The 21645-nt window shown below is 40.4% G+C and overlaps 1 protein-coding gene across 25 annotated transcripts in view; it reads right to left on the bottom strand.

Moving 5' to 3' along the window:
* The window catches only part of DNAH9 (dynein axonemal heavy chain 9), a 422325-nt gene that overhangs the window by 160132 nt on the left and 240548 nt on the right, over positions 1-21645 (bottom strand). For 22 of the 25 annotated variants that reach the window (XR_013535589.1, XR_013535590.1, XM_078373042.1 and 19 more), the window contains 3 exons: positions 8748-8890; positions 8216-8377; positions 7788-8021 (listed from right to left, as the gene is read on the bottom strand). Coding sequence is in view for 23 of the 25 variants with exons in the window: in XM_078373042.1 (XP_078229168.1) it covers positions 7788-8021; positions 8216-8377; positions 8748-8890 (539 nt within the window). In the remaining 2 variants the exon portion in view is untranslated. Of the gene's footprint in view, positions 1-7787; positions 8022-8120; positions 8378-8747; positions 8891-21645 lie in introns of those variants that run through there. The other 3 variants (XM_078373044.1, XM_078373056.1, XM_035300068.3) reach the window with 2 other exon arrangements.

Raw genomic sequence — 21645 nt, 5'->3', positions numbered from 1 at the left:
GTTGACACTGATGCAAAAACAGAAGATGCCACCTAAAGATCCTTGTCACCAGAGACAATGAGAACTGGAGGAGCCCACCAGGATAGGATGTTTCATGACAAACTGCCTTTGGAAACCCAAGCCCATCACAGAGAGAAGAAGGAGGAAAAGACCCTTCAGAGGGAAAAGGCCTGTGGGAGTTTTCACTCTGAACTGACTGCCCTCAAAAGCTAAGTTTTGAATTTGATGTGACTAAGTCACAATAAATGCAAGATTAATATTAAGAGCTTTCTACTCTTAAATGAATAAGATGGATCCAGAGCTATGTTGAATTCAGCTGTAGAAAAATAAAGCGACATTTGTGATCAGTGCTAAGAATGAAATTTTAAGTCTGAAGTTTATGAACTTTGACCAGACATGGTGGCTTGTGCCTATAATCCAGGTACTTTGGGAGGCCCAGGCAGGAGGATCACCTGAGGCTAGGATTTTGGGACCAGCCTGGCCAACATGGTGAGACCCCATCTCTACTAAAAACACAAAAATTAGCTGGGCGTGGTGGCATGGGCCCGTAGTCCTAGCTACTTAGGAGGATAAGGCATGAGAACTGTTTGAACATGGGAGGCAAAGGTTGCAGTGAGCTGAGATCAGGCCACTGCACTCCATCCTGGGTGACAGAGCAAGACTCTGTCTCAAATATAAATAAATAAATAAGTAAGTAAGAAAATGAATAAATAAGTTTATTGACTTTATCATATAATTGTTAATTTTGTCACTATTGCAATTATCATTACTACTTCTAACATAATTATCATTGCTAAATAGATCTGTATTCTCTCTGAGCTAAGGCTCTAACATTCATTTAGCCTACTCCCACCAGATTATGAGCATCTAAACCTCTCATAATCAAATAGTAGGATACCAATACAAAATAACTCAAGTCCTTAGTCTTATACCAATATTTTAGTGGTATACTTTGGTCTTTTTATACCAAAAAAAGCAACTGCAGATTAAGAGTTTATTATAGAGTTAGAAACCATATATACCATTTTTTTTAACAGAAGAAGAATTACTATAACCATCACTAAGTGTTTATGGAATGAATACCATGTGCACAATATTGCCAAGAGTTATCCTCCACCCTCACTCTGAGCTCGCAGGTGATGCTGGGACTGTTCAGTGTTTATTTGCCTCTCCACCCATCATCTATTCACCTATCCATTTATTCACCCATTTGTAGAGTGCTTGCTACGTGTCAGTTCCTGATGATAAAAGATAAATGAATCCTGATCTCTGCCCTTGAAGGACTAATAGCAGTTTAGCTTGATATATGCAGGAGGAGAAACATAATTCAAGGAGGGAACCAGAGAGAAGGGAATGCAGAACTGCTCAGAATTTAGAAAGGACTTCTGGAGCAGGGGATGCAAAATGGTCAGGTCTTGGAAGTGATGACAAGGTGGGGGGCACACGTAAAGATCAGAGATATGAACTAGTTGTAGAGTTTTGGGGGCACTGCAAGAGTACTGTTGGAGTCTAGGGTAGAGTGTGGTAGAACTGACAAAGATGGAGAAATAGGCAAGGGTGGTGCTGGTCCAGGGTGCTACCAGCATACGGTCTGGGAAACTAAACAGAACATTATTCATTCAGTAATTTAGTCATTCAACAAATATTTAATGAGTTCCCACTCTGTTCAGGCACTACTTTTTTCTTCTCTTGTTGCCTAGGCTGGAGTGCAATGGCACAATCTTGGCTCACCGTAACCTCTGCCTCCCAGGTTTAAGTGATTCTCCTGCCTCAGCCTCCTGAGCATATATAGGCAAGTATATATATATATATATATACTTGCTGGAGATATATATATATATATACACCCTGAGCTGGGATTATAGGCGCCTGCCACCACATCCAGCTAATTTTTGTATTTTTAGTAGAGATGAGGTTTCACCATGTTGGCCAGGCTGGTCTGGAACTCCTGGCTTCAGGTGATCCACCCACCTTGGTCTCCCAAAGTGTTGGGATTCCAGGCGTGAGCCACTGTGCCTGGCCTGGGCACCGTTTTAGGCACTTGGGATACATCAGTGGACAAAACTAACAAGAATCCCTGTTCTTGTAGACCTTGTATCCAACAGCTAGAGATAGAGAACAGACAATAAATGTAACAAATAAGTAAACTACAAGATATGCTAGCTGGGGGTAAGTGCTATGGGAAAATAGTAAAATAGAGCAGAATCAGGGAACAAGAAGTGGTGAGGGGTTGTGCTTTAAAATGGAGTCATCAGGGTAGGAGTCACTGAGAAGGTGGCATTTGAGCAAAGAACTCAGCCATGAGGGTATTAGAGGGAAGACATTGCAGGCAGAGGGAATAGCAGATGCAAAGACCTGGCATGTCTGAGGAGTGACGAGGTATCCTGGCTGGAGAGGGATGTCACAGGGATGGGGTAGGCAGACTGGGGAGGAGCTGTGGAGGCCACTGGGATAAGAGCAATGGGGCACAGGTTTTGAGCAGAAGAGTGATATGGTCTGATTTATGTTTTTTTTTTTTTTCTTTTTGAGATGGGGTCTCACTCTGTCACCCAGGCTGGAGTGCAATGGCATGGTCTCAGTTCACTACAATCTTCACCTCCTGGGTTCAAGCAACTCTCCTGCCTCAGCCTCCTGAGTAGCTGGGATTACAGGAGCATGTCACCGTGTCTGGCTTATTTTTGTATTTTTGTGGAGACAAGGTTTCACCATATTGTCCAGACTGGTCTTGAACCCCTGACTTTAGGTGATCCACCTGCCTTGGACTCCCAAAATGCTGGGATTACAGGAGTGAGTCACTGCGCCCGGCCTCTGATTTATGTTCTAAATTGGCCACTCTGGCTGCTTAGCTGAGAATAGACTACAGAGGTGCAAGAGTAGAAGCAGATAAACTAGTTAGAAGGGTCTTGTGACTCTGAAGGTAAATGATACCTGTGACTCAGCAGTAGTGCATTGAAGGGGGTGAGATGTGGTGGGATTCTGGGGATATTCTGAAGTCAGAGCCAATAGTGATGTTCTGATGGCTTGGGTGACAGTGTGAGAGTAAGAGGAGAGTAAGAAGAACTAAGGACGATCCCAAGGACTCTGACCTGCATGGGCAATATAGTTTGAATATATGTACCTGAGAAATTTCATGTCAAATTGTAAAATGTTGGAGGTGGGCCCTGGTGGGAGGGGAGTGGAACACAGGGGCATATTTCTCATGAATAGTTTAGCACCATCCCTTTGGTACTGTCCTTGTGATAGTGAGTGAGTTCTTGTGAGGTGTGGTCATTTAAAAGTGTGTGGCACCTCCTCCCCAACTCTTGCTTTTACTCTCATTCTCACCATGTGAGATGCTTGGTCCCCCTCTGCCTTCCTTCATCAGTAAAAGCTCCCCGAGGCTTTCCCAGAAGCTGAGCAGATGCCAGTGCCATGCATCCTGTATAGCCAGCAGAACTGTGAGCCAATTAAACCTCTTTTTATAAATTACCTAGCCTCAGGTATTTTATAGCAATGCCAGAATGGCCTAACATAATAGATGATGCGAGAGGCAGTGGATAAGTCTGGATTGAGAGTTTGGTTTGTTGAAATCATCCAGGTAAGAAGTGTCTAAATAAAGATGTTGAAAGTAGGGATCTGGCCGAGCTTGGTGGCTCACACCTGTAATCCCAGCACTTTGGGAGACTGGGGCGGATGGATCATGAGGTCAAGAGATTGAGACCACCATGGCCAACATGGTGAAATTCTGTCTGTATTAAAAATACAAAAATTATTTGGGCATGATGGCACGTGCCTGTAGTCCCAGCTACTTGGGAGGTTGAGGCAGGAGAATCGCTTGAACCTGGGAGGCAGAGGTTGCAGTGAGCTGAGATTGCGCCACTGTACTCCAGCCTAGGTGACAGAGCAAAAAACAAAAGAAGGAAGGAAGGAAGGAAGGAAGGAAGGAAGGAAGGAAGGAAGGAAGGAAGGAAGGAGAGAAAGAAAGAAAGAAAGAAAGAAAGAAAGAAAGAAAGAAAGAAAGAAAGTAGGGACTCAGCAAGAGGACAGAATTGAGAGATATTAGAAAACATACAGAACTTACTAAATTTTTATTTTATTTTATATTTAAATATATAAATATTTTATTACAGTTTAAATTTGGGGGTACATGTGAAGAACATGCAGGATTGTTGCATGGGTATCTACATGGCAATGTGGTTTGCTGCCTCCATCCCCATCACCTATACCTGGCATTTCTCCCCATGTTATCCCTCCCCAACTCCCTACCCCTCACTGTCCTTCCCCCTAGTCCCCTGCTACAGACCCTAGTGTGTGATGCTCCCCTCCCTGTGTCCATGTGTTCTCATTGTTCCACAAAACTTACTAAATTTCAAATGTGGGAACTGAGGAAAGGGAAGAGTCTAAAATTACCCTGCAGTTTCTGGCCTAGGGAACTGGATAGATAGAAGCATCATTCATTGAAGTAGAGAATATGAAATAAGAAGGTCATTTTTAGTGGTCTCAGATACTGAATCTGAGGCCAATGAGCCATGCAGTTAGCAGGGAATGAACTTGATTACTTGCAGGTGGCTAAAAGCAATGCAGACAAGGCCAAACAGGTTAGCACCAGGACCCAGCCCCTAGTAGAAAGGAACTGTCACAACAGGCTTAACAATACAAACAGATTGCAGACATCCTGCTTTAGGCACAGATAGGAGTGTAAAAAAGAAGAAACTGGCTGAAACTGGTTAAATCCAAGGTGGCCAAAAACCTGACCAACTGTCAATCCTTGGCTTCATTATATCCCTATTACCATAAAATTGGCATGGGAAACCCCCCCCCGCCGCCATCATGGAAGTGACACCATGATAGTTCCAGATTAATCATATTTAGTCAAGAAAAGTGCTGATTCTGGGAACTGCCTATTTCCCAGAAAACCTCTCCCCTTATTATATAGAATATTTTGTGCCTCCATTATGCTTATACATATAGCATGTGAGCCCTGACCATGCTGGGTGTGGCTTGTTCTTTTTAGCATTGCCTCCATTCCTCTCTTGAGTGTGTGCATAAAGCTTCTGTACTATCACTTTGGTCTTGCTTTCAAATTCTTTTGTGTGGCAAAGACAAGAACCTGTACTGGCTCCGGGCAAGACCAGGACTTAAGAGGATTCTCCACTATGTGCATCTAGAGCTGGAGTCACCTAATAGGAAAGCTAGGCATCTCCTTTTAAATAGAGATCACCTAAAACAGTAACACAGAAATTTGCTTTCTACAGTGTCTGCTCAAAGACCCAGGCTCTATACAAAATAGAATACTGGGTTCTGCTTCATGAGAGGATCAGAGTATTTTTCCTATCCCGTACTCTCTGGCAACCATTCTTCACACAGATGGGCCAGCAACTCCCAGAGGATAAATAGGAGGGAGAACAGTACTGGTGGAGAATGTTGTAAGGGCATGGCAGGTGGGAGGAGAGGAAGGATAATGGGGAAGTGGAAGATGTTTTTAAAAATCTGGTAGTACAGCCTTCTGAAATTGTATCCTATGCTGTTTGCTACAGATTCAGAGATTGAAACAAATGAAGTGATCAAGAGAAAAGATGTTACCTTTCTACAACAAAGGTAAACTCCTAGGACCTAGACTGGGATCTGTATAGCTTACCCTGACCTGAACTGGAATCCTAGGAAGGGATTTTTGTCGTCACACAAAGGGAAGGATGGGGTGTCACAGATAATTTGCACATGCCATTTGTTGGCAAACATTGAGTTTGAATTGGTCTCATGTTGCCTGAAGGTAAATAAAGGAAAAAAGGTCTTATATAAAACTACAGAGCAAAGAATGGAATAGCATTGAGAAGAAGGAGGAGAAGGAGAAGGAGAAGAGGAAGGAGAAGAGGAAGAAGAAGAGGAAGAAGGTGGAGGAGGAAGGGAAAGAAGTGAGAAGAAGGAGAGGAAGAGGAGGAGGAGAAGAGGAAGAAAAGGAGAAGGAGGAAGAAGAAGAAAGGAGGAGGAGGAAGAAGAGGAGGAGGAGAAGGAGGAAGAAGAAGAAAGTTCTGAAAATGATCTATTACCAGACCTAGAAAAAACATGGAAGAACCTGTTTGGCATTATCAATTATCAATAGGATCGTTTCTATGGAACTGTAGCAGAAAAACAGGCGAAAATAAAAAAAGCAATAGGATGCACTAAAAAAAGAAAAGGATAAAATATGAAAGGGTTGTTAGGAAATTAAAAATTCAACGGCATAATTAAAGTCTTCATTGCAAGTCTAGGAAGCAGAAACAATATTACACACTATTAAATTAGTATTGGTGAGAATAAACTTGAAAAGTTCTTCTACAATGTAGAGAAAAAAGCCAACAGGATGAAAACAACACACGATAACATAATAGATACAGGGCACTGGGACCTCATCCAACTGACTATTGCTTCCAGAGGAGAGACCAGATCTGACGAATGAAACCATGTAACAGAAGGAACATTTCCTGAGCAGAAGAAAGACTGTGTGTACAGATTGTGAGAGCTTACTGCATCCCACTAAATGAACTTAAATCCTTTAGGTACATTTAATAATTCTGAATCAAGAAACTGAAGTGGGGCAAACAAGCCAAAGGAGAAAGTTCAACAGAACAATTCTAAAGGCAAAATGAAAGGCTCAGATAATTACAGAAACATGTGATGTCCAAGAATTAGGTGGATCCCGATTTTAGTTTAATTGTGCAAATTCATGAAATTTCATCACCTTAATGAGAAGCTGGCTCTGCTGCTGGGGAAGAGAAAATAGAAAGGGGTCATAAAGGAGGCAGTATTTGATTGGCATGAGCAGAGGCAAAGCAGGTGCAAGAGTTGGCCCCAACTCCCAAGGGAAGATGAACAAATTGACTGAAATGAACTTGTTCCATTTGGAGGAGTAAACAGAAAAAAACAACAAGGACAGGATGACAGGGGCCTTCTTTCAATGGCCAACTACTTAGATAGAGATAGGCAACTACTTAGAGATGCATGAAATGAGACAGTTTGAAAAACTGAGGTTCCAATGGCTCTTTGACAAATGATAGAGTAAGACAAAACAAACAAAATTGGTAGAATCATGCAGCCATTTCCCATTTCCTTTCACCATCGATTTCTTTTGGTTTTAAGGATGGGAGGGAAGTGAACTGGAAAGGAAAAGGAAGAAACTACAAAGAGGTGCTGGGCACAGTGGCTCATGCCTGTCATCCCAGCACTTTGGGAGGTTGAGGAGGGTGGAGTTCAAGACCAGCCTGTCCAACATGATAAAACCCTGTCTCTACTAAAAATACAAAAATTATCTGGTTGTGGTGGTGGGTACCTGTAATCCCAGCTACTCAGGAGGCTGAGGCAGGAGAATCGCTTGAACCTGGGAGGCAGAGGTTGCAGTGAGGTGAGACTGCCCTATTGCACTCCAGTCTGGGTGACAGAGCAACACTCTGTCTCCAAAAAAAAAAAAAAAAAAAAAAAGAGAGGATGAGGGAAGAGGTGCTTCAGGGGATTCCAGTATCAATGAGAGAGGGTGGATCAGACCTAAGTGGGGCATATGTCCTTCTGCTGGGGAACTCAGCCTGAACTTTTGGTACTGTTTCTGATGGTGAGGATGCTGTTACTATGGATGAAGATAAACTTGAGAAGCTCTCCTACAATGTAGAGAAAAAAGCCAGAGATGAAAGCAACAAATGAAAACGTAATAGGTACTATGACATGAAAGTCCCTGGAAAACCATAAATATTTTTCAGATCTTGATTGTGATCCCTCCAGTTCACTGGAAGGAGTGCTTCTGCCCCCTCCAAGTCCCCTGCCAAGTCCCCATTGCTCACCTGGGTGGAGGTGCTATGTAGCTTCAGGAGCCCATTCTCCAGCCGCTCTGTCTTGCACTTGAGCTCTTTTCTGTGCCTATGCAACAAGCTCTGGTAGAGTCTGATGAACTCCAGAAAGGACTTGGGAGTTGTGTAGTTGTAGCGCTGCTCATTGCTCAGATAAGACTGGGATGTCTGGTTGACACTTGTGTGCACAAAGGCCATGAACTTGCTAATCGACTGCTTTACTGTGGGCTAAAACCATGGAGCAAGAAATAAAAAGATTATCTCGTGTTGAAGATCGGAGGCACCTGCTCACCCCCCCACCCATTCCTCCACCATGTGGAAACTTACTCTCCAAGCTTGATCTTTAACCCTGACATCTGGACATGGAATTCGTTGTAACCCCAGCTGGGAAGGACCTTTGGGAGTCTCCTTTTCCCTCTCACCTTGATGCTCTCTGTGTTCTGCAAGAAGCGGAGGCTGACAGACTCTAATGCCTGCTGAGGCCACTCGTGGAACCAGTCAATGGTTGAGCAGTTCACAATGGCTGGGAATTTCCTGCTGCGGACTCTTAGCTTGTTCCCCACAGGGGAGAAACAGAGAGTCACCTGAGAAGTCAGAAGGGTGGGGAAAACCAGGAAGGCATCAGAGAAATACAGAGAGGCATATATAGCCTTGGGTTCTCTAGCTCTCAGAAGACTGGGAAGCACATCCAACAGAGACAAAATTCTGTAAAAGCTAGCCAGCTTCACTAGCCAAGAGATCAAAAATGCTGGGACTGCATGATCCACAAGGGATGCTGTTGCCCTTAAAACAGATGAGAAGAGCGTCTTTGCAACTGTGCTCAGGTTGAGAAGGATGCTGCACATTCACCATCCACTCTAGACAATCAACAGGGACAGTTGTGCCTGAAGTATCAATGGAAACTCCCATGAATTACCTCTGGTCTCTGTCTGCCCGTCAGTAAATACTCTTTACCTTCAGCTGTTGCCGAACGCGATCTATAAAGAACTTCCAACAATTCTCTCTGTTGTCAACCAGACCCTGGTTCTTGACTTCATTCCTCACATTGCTTATGATGTTTTCAACTTCATCATCAGAGTAGAGATCTGGGATCTCTGCTGGGAAAAAAATGGAGCACAGATAGGGCAGCCTTGGCATCTTGCTAAATGATGCAATCAGACATGGAAGGTTATCCTACTTTGGGACACAGGTCAATGGTTTTTAGGCCATATTCCAGCTCTCGCTGGTGAAACTGGACAGACACCATGTCTACTCCAAAACCAGGGCAGAAGAATGAGTATGTTAGTGACTAGAACAGAGTGTAGGGTACCCTCTTGTCCTGGGATAGAGAGTTGGTAGCACAAGAGCCTTCAACTGTCTTTTCTTGTTTTGCTCAAAGCATTTGTGTCCTAACTACTGTATTTTTTGCTCCTTTTGAATTGTGTCCCCAAGAAGCTGAATATTTAGAAGAAAACATAGCGAATAGGATCAAAAACAGCTATAGGACCCCCAGTGAAAAGGGTCATAACAAACATACAGATAGGTCCATATATTTAACAAGAGTAAGCTATCACTGTTTATGAGAGAAAAAGGGGAAAAAGCAGAATGGCTTCATGGAATTTAGTACATGATAAGCATGATGTCTTAAATCAATGGGGAGAAGATGAACTATTCAGTATATGGTACTGCATTAGGAAAATGGGGATCTGAAAAAAATTATGGTTAGTCTTGATCTTATACAGTATGCTTGGGTAAATGCCAATGGGATCAATGATTTAACTATTAAAAAAGTGAGAAAAATGACAGAAAAAATAGGAGAAATAATCTCTGAGTGGGGAAGGATTTTTCTAACTCTAACTAAATTAACCTATGTTAAAAGAAAAATGAATCTCATGCATGCATAAAAATTGATAAATCTGGCTGCACAAAAATAAAAATATTTCTTAATGAAAATATAGGCAAAGCATAGCAATGATTGCAAAACACAAATAACAAATTAAGAAAATATGTTAACTCAGATTAAAGTGGCTAATCTTAATATGCAAAGAAATTCTCTACAAATAAAGAAAAAATCAATAATTCAATAGATAGATGGGGTGAAGGATATGAAAGGAAAGTTCTGGTGAAGGAAATAAAAATTTCTGTTGAATATATAGATGCTTCACCTCACATAATATCAGAACTGTATCAAAACTATGCTTAGCTACTTTTTGTTTGCACAAGTGAGGTTAACAAACATGGATAGTCGATGTCACTCATAATAAAAATGTATATTAAAACTACACCTTATTATCATTTTTTTACCAGATTGGCAAAAATCTGAAAGTTAGATGAAAACACTGTATTAATGAGGCAAAATGTGAAAGTAAAATTATACGCTCATTCTTCCTGATGAATGACAAATAATCCCAATTAAATATGTATAAATTAGTATATGATGACCAAGTGTAAACCCTATCCTGGAAATGCAAGGATAAATACTAGAAAAAAACGATGAAAATAATTTACTACTTTAATAGATTAACAAAGTAAAACAATATGACATTGAAATAGATGCAAGTTTCTGAAAACTGTTAGCATACTGAGAATAAACGAGATTTCTCTTTAATAATAGATATCACTCCCAAACACAAAGCAAACATGTCGAATAGTAAAATACTGAAATATTCTCTTTCAAATCAAGAATAAGACAAACATGACTGCTATTGTATTTTCTCTTTTTTTGAGTTTCGCTCTTGTTACCCAGGCTGGAGTGCAATGGCGTGATCTCGGCTCACTGCAACCTCCGTCTCCTGGGTTCAGGCAATTCTCCTGCCTCAGCCTCCTGAGTAGCTGGAATTACAGGCACATGCCACCATGCCCAGCTTATTTTTTGTATTTTTAGTAGAGACGGGGTTTCAGCATGTTGACCAGGATGGTCTTGATCTCTTGACCTCGTGATCGAACAACCTCGGCCTCCCAAAGTGCTGGGATTACAGCCTTGAGCCACTGCGCCTGACCCTGTATTTTCTATTCATCATTATATAGGAGGCCCTAGGCTGTGCAAAAATTAATAATAAAATAAAATGTATAGCAATAGTTAAAGATGTAATGAAACTATTATTGTTCAAAATCTAATTTTCTACATAGAAAATCTAAGAGAATATTCACATAAACAACCAGAACTCATAAGAGCATTTAACAACAAGCTTGCTGGCTACAAAATTAATACTGGAAATTAAATCACATTTTTGTACCCTGCAAACACAAATTGTTATTTGAAATGTTATCAACTAAAATACAAAAAAAAAAAACCCTCATAAAGCAAGTAAGTAATAAATAGATAAAGGGATGTGCCAGATCTTCATGTGAAAACTGTAGCATACTATTGGAGGGAATAAATGAAACCATAAATAAATGGAGAGAAATATCGAGTTCATGGAGGGATGATCAGGTCACCATTTTCCCAAATATGCAATTTCAATAAGAAATCAAATGGGTTTCTTTCTCGATTCTGACAAATATTTCATAAAATTTATGTGGAAGAGCAAAGGATTAAAAATGACATTATTGAGAAAGAGCCAGAAAGAGTGATTTGTTCCACCAGAAATCAAGTCTCTTTATGAAGCTGTCTCAGTTAAAAACCTGTGAAATGATACTGGGGTGAATAAATAAAACAACAAGTAAAACACCTAGAAATAGATCCAGATATAAACAGGAAAATGATATTAAAAATCAGGAGGCAGACTAGGGATGGACTAATTAATAAGTTACATTAAGATAATTCAATATTGATATAAAATTAGAATTAGATTGCCATATAAAAATAACTTCCAGGTGAATAAATACATACATAAGAAAAGGAAAACAGTGATAATTTAAAATACAGGGAATTATTTTTATGGCACTGGGATAAAACAACATTTGCGAAACAGAGCACAAAAAGCACAGAAAAAAGAGTATTAAAATATTAAAACTAAATTAGTGGGGGAGGACTCAAGATGGCGCTGTGAGAACAAACCAGGATTGGAGCTCTCGTTGAATCCGCAAAGAGGTGAGTTGGAGCTGCATTTCCAGACTGATCTTTATTGCCCACAGAACGGGGAAACTCCCAAGTATAAAAAAGACACGGGACGCCAGGCAGTATGTCTGCCTGGCAAAGCCGGCAGCCGGGGCGGCGGCGGCTGGCCCTACCCAGCAATCCCCACAGGGTGCGCTTGTCTGGGTGCCTGTTGAACCGGCAACCTGAGACTTGAGAGGGCTGGACTTGAGACTGAACGAGACTTGGACAGTAGGCCAGCCCAGGGGATTGCAGGGACAGAGCGTTTGGGGTACCCAGTGGGATGAACAAAACCACGATTTCAAACTATCCCGAGCAGACAGTCCGAGATGCTCTGTGGGGGAGGGGCGTCCACCACTACCGAGGCAACCCGCCCCAACTGAGATACACGCCCACTGCTAATGCAGCCAGCCGTTGCCGAGGCAACCTGTCCCTACTGAGATACACGCCCACTGCTGACGCAGCCTCCCATTGCCGAGGCAACCCGTCCCTACTGAGATACACGCCCACTGCTGACGCAGCCTGCCGTTGCCGAGGCAACACGCTACAACGAAGAGACTCCACCACAGGGCGTGGCGGAGACCACAGCAGAGCCTGCAGGAACAGGGCGAATCACACAACAGCAGGGCGGAGCCTCGGCAGGCAAACAGTGGCTAGTCTGCCTCCTACCTGGGCAGGACACCTCAACGGACATCGAAAAATAAAGCCCGAACCCCCCAACACAGAGCATTTGAGAAAAAAAGGTTTTTTTTTATGAGCTCTGTTGCAGCAGAATCAAACATAGAAGCCTAACAGCCCTGAATGAACAACAGAGCTCACAGCTCAGCAACTGATCTCCTAAAAAGTACAGACTGTCTCCTCAAGCAGCTCCCTGACCCCTCTATATCCAAAAGACTGACATTTGGCAGGCATCATCCTGGGACAAAGATAGCAGAAAAAGAAACTGGTAGCATCCCTCACTGTGCCACAGCTGCTAGAGGTGCACCCCAGACAAGCAGGGCCTGGAGTGGACCTCAGCAGTCATACAGCAAAGGGCTAGGCAGGTAGAAGGAAAACCAAGTAACAGAAATACTTCATCATCAACAATCTGGGTGTCCACTCAGAGACCCAATCGAAAAGTCAGCAACTATGCAGACGACAAGCGGATAAACCCACAAAGATGGGAAGAAACCAGCGAAAAAAGGAGGAAAACACCCGAAACCAGAACACCTTGCCTCCTAGAAAGGACCAAAACTCCTCACCAGCAAGGGAACAAAACTGGACGGAGAATGACTGATGAAATGACGGAATTAGACTTCAGAAGGTGGATAATGAGAAACTTTTGTGAGCTAAAAGAACATGTATTACATCAATGCAAAGAAACTAAGGAACTTAAAAAAAGATATGAGAAAATGATAACAAGAATGGTTAACTTAGAGAGGAATATGAATGAATTAAAGGAGCTGAAAAACACAATATGAGAACTTCGCGAAGCATGCACAAGTTTCAATAGCCGAATTGACCAAGCAGAAGACAGAATATCTGAAGTCGAAGACCAACTCAATGAAATTAAATGAGAAACCAAGATTAGAGAAAAAAGCGCAAAAGGAATGAACAAAGTCTCCAAGAAATGTGGGACTATGTGAAAAGACCTAATCTATGTTTGATAGGTGTACCAGAAGGGGATGAAGAGAATGAATCCAAGCTGGAAAATACTCTTCAGGACATCATCCAGGAAAACTTCCCCCACCTAGCAAGACAGGCCAACACTCAAATGCAGGAAATACAGGGAACACCACAAAGATATTCTGCAAGAAGAGCAACCCCAAGGCACATAATCGTCAGATTCAACAAGGTTGAAATAAAGGAGAAAATACTAAGGGCAGGCAGAGAGAAAGGTCGAGTTACCCACAAAGGGAAGCCCATCAGACTCACAGCAGATCTCTCGGCAGAAACACTACAAGCCAAAAGAGAGTGGGGGCCAATATTCCGCATCCTAAAAGAAAAGAACTTTCAACCCAGAATTTCATATCCAGCCAAACTGAGCTTCATAAGTGAAGGAAAAATAAAATCCTTTGCGAACAAGCAAGTACTCAGAGATTTTGTCACCACCAGGCCTGCTTTACAAGAGCTCCTAAAAGAGGCACTACACATAGAAAGGAACAACCAGCACCAGCCATTCCAAAATCACACTAAATGCTAAAGAGCATCAACATAATGAAGAATCTACAACAACTAACAGGCAAAACAGCCACTTAGCATCAAAATGGCAGTATCAAATTCACACATAACAATACTAACCCTAAATGTAAATGGGCTAAATGCACCAATCAAAAGACACAGACTGGCAAGTTGGATAAAAATCCAAAATCCATCAGTGTGCTGTATCCAGGAAACCCATCTCACATACAAGGATACACAAAGGCTCAAAATAAAGGGATGGAGGAAGATTTACCAAGCAAATGGAGAGCAAAAAAAAGCAGGAGTTGCAATTCTCATCTCTGATAAAATAGACTTTAAAGCAACAAAGATCAAAAGAGACAAAGAAGGCCATTACATAATGGTAAAATGATCGATAAAACAAGAAGAGCTAACGATCCTAAACATATATGGACCCAATGCAGGAGCACCCAGATACATAAGGCAAGTTCTTAATGACTTACAAAGACACTTAGACTCCCACACAATAATAGTGGGAGATTTTAACACTCCACTTTCAATATTAGACAGATCAACCAGACAGAAAATCAACAAGGATATCCAGGGCTTGAACTCAGACTTGGAGCAAGCAAACCTGATAGACATTTACAGAACTCTCCACCCCAAATCCACAGAATATACATTATTCTCAGCACCACATCACACCTACTCAAAAATTGACCACATAATTGGAAGTAAAGCACTGCTCAACAAATGCAAAACAACTGAAATCATAACAAACAGCCTCTCAGACCATAGTGCAATCAAGTTAGAACTCAGAATACAGAAATCAACCCAGAACCGCACAGCTTCATGGAAACTGAACAACTGGCTCTTGAATGTTGACTGGGTAAACAATGAAATGAAGGCAGAAATAAAGAAGTTCTTCGAAACCAATGAGAACGAAGACACAACGTGCCAGAACCTCTGGGACACATTTAAAGCAGTCTCTAGAGGAAAGTATATAGCAATAAGTGCCCATATGAGGAGAATGGAGAGATCCAAAATTGACACCCTATCGTCAAAATTGAAAGAGCTAGAGGAGCAAGATCAAAAAAACTCAAAACCCAGCAGAAGACAAGAAATAACTAAGATCAGAGCTGAACTGAAGGAGATTGAGACATGAAAAACCCTTCAAAAAATCAATAAATCCAAGAGCTGGTTTTTTGAAAAGATCAACAAAATAGACAGACCACTAGCCAGATTGATTAAAAAGAAAAGAGAGAACAACCAAATAGATGCAATAAAAAATGATAAAGGGGAAATCACCACAGATTCCACAGAAATTCAGACCATCATCAGAGAATATTACAAACAACTCTATGCACATAAACTAGTAAACCTGGAAGAAATGGATAAATTCCTGGACTCCTGTGTCCTCCCAAGCCTAAACCAGGAGGAAGCTGAAACGATGAATAGACCAATAACAAGGTCAGAAGTCGAGGCAGCAATTAAGAGCCTACCACACAAAAAAAGCCCAGGTCCAGACAAGTTCACAGCCAAATTCTACTAGACACACAAAGAGGAGCTGGTACCATTCCTTCTAAAACTATTTCAAACAATCCAAAAAGTGGGAATCCTTCCCAAATCATTTTATGAGACCAACATCATTCTGATACCAAAACCCAGCAGAGATCCAATAAGAAAAGAAAACTTCAGGCCAATATTCATGATGAACATAGATGCAAAAATCTTCAATAAAATATTGGCAAGCCGAATGCAACAGCAAATCAAAAAACTTATTCACCATGATCAAGTAGGATTCATCCCGGGGATGCAAGGCTCGTTCAACATACGCAAGTCTATAAACGTAATTCACCACATAAACAGAACCAAAAACAAAAACCACATGATTATCTCAATTGATGCAGAGAAGGCATTTGATAAAATTCAACAGCCCTTTATGCTAAAAACCCTCAATAAACTCGGTATCGATGGAACGTATCTCAAAGTAATAAAAGCTATTTATGACAAACCAACAGCCAATATCATACTGAATGGGCAAAAACTGGAAGCATTCCCTTTGAAATCTGGCACTAGACAAGGATGCCCTCTTTCACCACTCCTATTCAATATAGTTCTGGAAGTTCTAGCCAGAGCAATCAGGCAAGAAAAAGAAATAAAGGGTATTCAAATAGGAAAGTTGGAAGCCAAATTGTCTCTATTTGCAGACGACATGATAGTATACCTAGAAGACCCCATTGCCTCAGCCCAAAAACTCCTGAAACTGATAAGCAACTTCAGCAAAGTCTCAGGATATAAAATCAATGTGCAAAAATCACAAGCATTCCTCTACACCAATAACAGACTTAAAGAAAGCCAAATCAAGAGCGAACTGCCATTCGCCATTGCTACAAAAAGAATAAAATACCTTGGAATACAACTCACAAGGAACGTAAGAGACCTCTTCAAGGAGAACTACAAACCACTGCTCAACGAAATCAGAGAGGACACAAACAGATGGAGAAACATTCCATGTTCATGGTTAGGAATAATTAATATCGTGAAAATGGCTATATTGCCCAAAGTAATTTACAGAATCAACGCTATCCCCATCAAGCTACCATCGACTTTCTTCACAGAACTGGAAAAAACCACCATGAACTTCATATGGAACCAAAAGAGAGCCCGCATAGCCAAGTCAATTCTAAGCAAAAAGAACACAGCGGGGGGCATCACACTACCGGATTTCAAACTATACTACAAGGTTACAGTAATCAAAACAGCATGGTACTGGTACCAAAACAGAGATATAGACCAATGGAACAGAACAGAGGCACCGGAGGCAACACAACATACATACAACTATACAATCTTTGATAAACCTGACAAAAACAAGCAATGGGGAAAGGATTCCATGTTTAACAAATGGTGTTGGGAAAACTGGCTAGCCATGTGCAGAAAGCAGAAACTGGACCCCTTCCTGACACCTTACACTAAAATTAACTCCAGATGGATTAAAGACTTAAACATAAGACCTGGCACCATAAAAACCCTAGAAGGAAATCTAGGCAAAACTATCCAGGACATAGGAGTAGGCAAGGACTTCATGAACAAAACACCAAAAGCATTGGCAACAAAAGCCAAAATAGACAAATGGGACCTAATCAAACTCCACAGCTTCTGCACGGCAAAAGAAACAGTCACTAGAGTGGATTGGCAACCAACAGAATGGGAAAAAATTTTTGCAGTTTACCCATCTGACAAAGGGCTGATATCCAGAATTTAGAAATAACTCAAACGGATTTACAGGAAAAAAACAAACAAGCCCATTCAAAAGTGGGCAAAGGATATGAACAGACACTTTACGAAAGAAGACATATATGAGGCCAACAATCATATGAAAAAATGCTCATCATCACTGGTCATCAGAGAGATGCAAATCAAAACCACATTGAGATACCATCTCACGCCAGTTAGAATGGTGATCATTAAAAAATCTGGAGACAACAGATGCTGGAGAGGATGTGGAGAAAAAGGAACACTTTTACACTGTTGGTGGGAGTGTAAATTAGTTCAACCATTGTGGAAGACAGTGTGGCGATTCCTCAAGGCTTTAGAAATAGAAATTCCCTTTGACCCAGCAATCCCATTACTGGGTATATATCCAAAAGTCTATAAATCGTTCTACTGTAAGGACACATGTACACGAATGTTCATTGCAGCACTGTTTACAATAGCAAAGACCTGGAATCAACCAAAATGCCCATTGATAATAGACTGGATTGGAAAAATGTGGCACATATACACCATGGAATATTATGCAGCAATCAGAAATGATGAGTTTGTGTCGTTTGTAGGGACATGGATGAATCTGGAGAACGTCATCCTCAGCAAACTGACACAAGAACAGGAAATGAAACACCGCATATTCTCACTCATAGGCAGGTGATGAAAAATGAGAACACATGGACACAGAAAGGGGAGTACTAAACACTGGGGTCTATTGGGGGGAAAAGGGGAGGGCCAGTGGGAGGGGGAGGTGGGCAGGGATAGCCTGGGGAGAAATGCCAAATGTGGGTGAAGGGGAGAAGGAAAGAAAAGCACGCTGCCATGTGTGTTCCTACGCAACTGTCTTGCATGCTCTGCTCACGTACCCCAAAACCTAAAATCCAATAAAAAATTAAAAAAAAAACTAAATTGGTGCTATAAAAGTCAGATATAGACTTCAAAAAGATATTTACAGTCCATATTATGAAAAAAATCTAAATATCCAAAATACGTAAAGAACATCTGAAATTCATAAGAAAAATACAAAAAGCACAAGATCCAAAGAACAAACTATATAAATAGACAACTTACAGAAGAGAAGCAGTAAGAGCCAACAAACACTTGAAAGGATTCTCAGTGTTACTAGTGAAAAGGGAAAGGAAAATAATAGGATTTAATTTCATTCTCACTGGCAAAAATTAATATGTCAGATAAGCCAAGTATTGGTGAGGTTAGACAGAAACAGGTGGTCATTTACTACTGGTCAGAGACAAACTATATGACTCCTATGGAAACCATTGCACTTTTTGGTAAGGCTGAAATGTACACATCAGATGAACTAGTAAATCTAGTTTTTGGGCATCTGTTGGAAAGAAACCCTTGCAGATGCTGAACAAAATTTTCTGTTTTGCATCATTATTCATAATTACATGGGTGTTTATTGCTTTCAGTAATGTCCAAGTTATTTTGTAAGGAAATATAGAAAACACAAAGGGAACATGTGAAAACCGTATATTTTATTCTTTTAAAAATTTTGTCTGGAAAAAGTTCTAGGATTATTGCTTGGTTGCCACTTCAAGTCAAAGAAAGTTAATTAAAAAATGTTCAGGATGGAGATAATGGGTTATGTTTGAAAGCAGAGAAAAGGGAGAGTCAGAAATTGAAAGAAAAGACAGAATTGAGTAAAATTCTGAGTTAGGAACTAGGGGTGGGCTACTAGCTCAGATGAAAAGTTGGCTTTGGAAAGGAGGAATGGTAATATTGGAGGAAAATAGAAAACTGCATAATAATAATAATAATAATGGAGACAGACTGTGATGTATAAAGTAGCTATGAGGCTCAAACTAAAGGACATCAGTTTTCTCAATGAAAAAGATGAGATTGAGGGAGATAAGAATGAAGGAAACATTATAGCCAAAAAGTTAAAAACACTGGGTATGATATAAGGTGAATGTTCACTCCGGAAAAGCAATGGGTATCAGAAAAGCAAAATTTTCCCATTTCTAGAACAAGTCTTTAGGTAGCTGCTGAAGTTTTCTGGAACTGGAGTCATATACAAGCTCTTCTTTAAAGTTGTCCATTTTTCACCAACATCATGCTTTTGTAAAAATTTTTAAAAGAGCTGTTCACACTCACATGCTTTTCCCTTCTGTAACTGACAGAAATGTTAGCATTATAGGAATGTTAGAGATGAAATAAGTCATTGAGACCATCTTACATCCCACTTTTTTATAAACTTTGGTGAGGTGCTCAGAGTAAGTAGTCTAGCAAATGATCAGTAATAATCAGAATGTGAGTAATTGTGATTGTATCAGTCATTGAAGCTGCTGCACTTTCTTGAACTACTGTTGGAGGAAATCCATACCAACTTACCAACAAATTATGGCCTTCATGGTTTGACAGCACTAACCTGGCTGGGAGTTTACTAAGAGTTTCATACTAATTAGCTTTAGTCATTTAAAAGGTTGAAATAAAAAAAAAATGAATTATCATGGAAGTGATCATTTACTGTTTTCTCTTAATTGTACCAACTTATTTAATTTCCATTCTTCGAGATAGTTAATAGCATGCATACAAAATTCTTGTACTATAATTTGTCAAAATCAAGATCTTACTAATAGAATGACTCATTTCAGCCTTTTCTGATAAAAATAGGGGTGAAAGAAAACTGCTAAAATAAAATGATATTTAGCGTGTGTTGAAAGTTTAAACAATATTTAACAGAATGTGAAAACTATGCATAATTTAAATTTTATTGTTCATAAATAAGCTTTAATTGACCACAGACACAATCATTAGGTATTATCTGTGGCTATTTTTGCGCTACAAGGACAGAGCTGAGTAATTGTGGCAGAGATTGTATGATCTGCAAAGCCTAAAATATTTACTTCCTGATGATTATAAAAAAATTTTGCTGAACCTGGTTTATTAATACTCTGAATTCCAAGATGTTGAAAGCACTTGGGTCACTTAGAGACATTTTTCCTGCTCATGATGGTGGAATTTGTCACAAGATCGCTAGAACCTTTAAGAAGACCATCAGATGGAGTATCTGGGGATAAACACCTCTGAATTGGGAACAAAATTTGCATTTTCAGATTTGTTCCTCTAATTCCTCTTGATACTTATTTTGTGATGTAGGTAGTCATGCTGAAAGCAGGAAACTGAGCTGCCAGAGGGGATTCCGTGATGTGAACGGGGCAGCAGCTATTTAAATATTTGAGAAGTTTCCTCCTGAAACCTAAAGTTAGGAAACACTGTTTCTAACTCCAAGTACTCTCAGGCTTCATGCAGTACTTGGAGTTAGAAACAGTATTAAAATATTCTCATATTTTGGAAGCCAGACTAATCATTATCTTCTGTATGTTAGTATGGGACTCCTTAAAGGCCACAACTGCTTTTCGGGAAGAGATCCTGATAATTTAACATGGTTTAGTTAGTTGGACTTTGGTGATAAAAAGCGTGAAGCTAAGGGTTAGATTCTCCATTTCACACTGGGGTAAGGAGTGTGATTTTTATGACAAGAGGTTGAAATGAGTCATTCTATTAGTAAGATCTTGATTTTGATGAATTATAATATGGGAATTTTATATGCATGCTATTAACTATCTCAAAGAATAGAAATTAAATAAGTTGATACAATTAAGAGAAAACAGTTGACCCTATCTAGGCCCGATAGTTTAAAAAAACATTTCCCTAGTCTTAAGGGAAAAAAAGCTAAGGAGTGTGGTGGCTATTTCAGTACCCCATCTCTTTCTCTTCATTGCTGGAAAACTTTCCAAAGCACATGTCCAATAGTAATATTCAACATGTGAGATGGCACATTGTTCTCATGCTGTTACCTACTTTCCTTAAAGAAGTATCTCCTGAACGTCAATCATGGCCTGGGAGATGTATTATGAGCTGACAATATAAATGATGAAAAACCAGACTCTGCACAGAGTAATAGTTACATCAATGTTGCTTTATTTCCTAAACTGGGAAGTAGGCATTTAATCCTTCTTTTTGTATTTCTGGAATGTTTCATAATGCAAATTAATCAACAACAAACACAGTGGTCTCTGCCTTTCATAAATGTACAACCTTGTGTCAATACAGTGGTGGTACATGCAGCCCGTGAGTGCCATAGAAACATGGGGGAACTCATTCCTTAGAGTGACGGTGGATCTGTCTCTAGATTTTCTAGAGAGGAAACAACCAAGGTAAATCTTCTACTGTGGGTAGAAGTTAGTCCAGACAAAGAAGGGCATGAGGTTCAAAAGGAAACACGTAAGTAATTAAGGCTGTCAAGAAATAACACAATGTGTTACCTTAAGGAAATCAGGAATCACTAGTTCACAGTGTGGGAAGTGAGACTAGCAAGGAAGGAAGGAAACTGGTCCAAGAAGCTTGGGGTTCATTCTGCAACCAGTTGGGAACTAACAAAAAAATTACAGTGTTTTTTTT

This window comes from Callithrix jacchus, chromosome 5 (genome assembly GCF_049354715.1).
Source record: "Callithrix jacchus isolate 240 chromosome 5, calJac240_pri, whole genome shotgun sequence".
Lineage (NCBI taxonomy): Eukaryota > Metazoa > Chordata > Mammalia > Primates > Cebidae > Callithrix > Callithrix jacchus.
The sequence above is the reverse complement of the archived record's forward strand: the minus strand, read 5'-3'. Positions and strand labels throughout refer to the sequence as shown.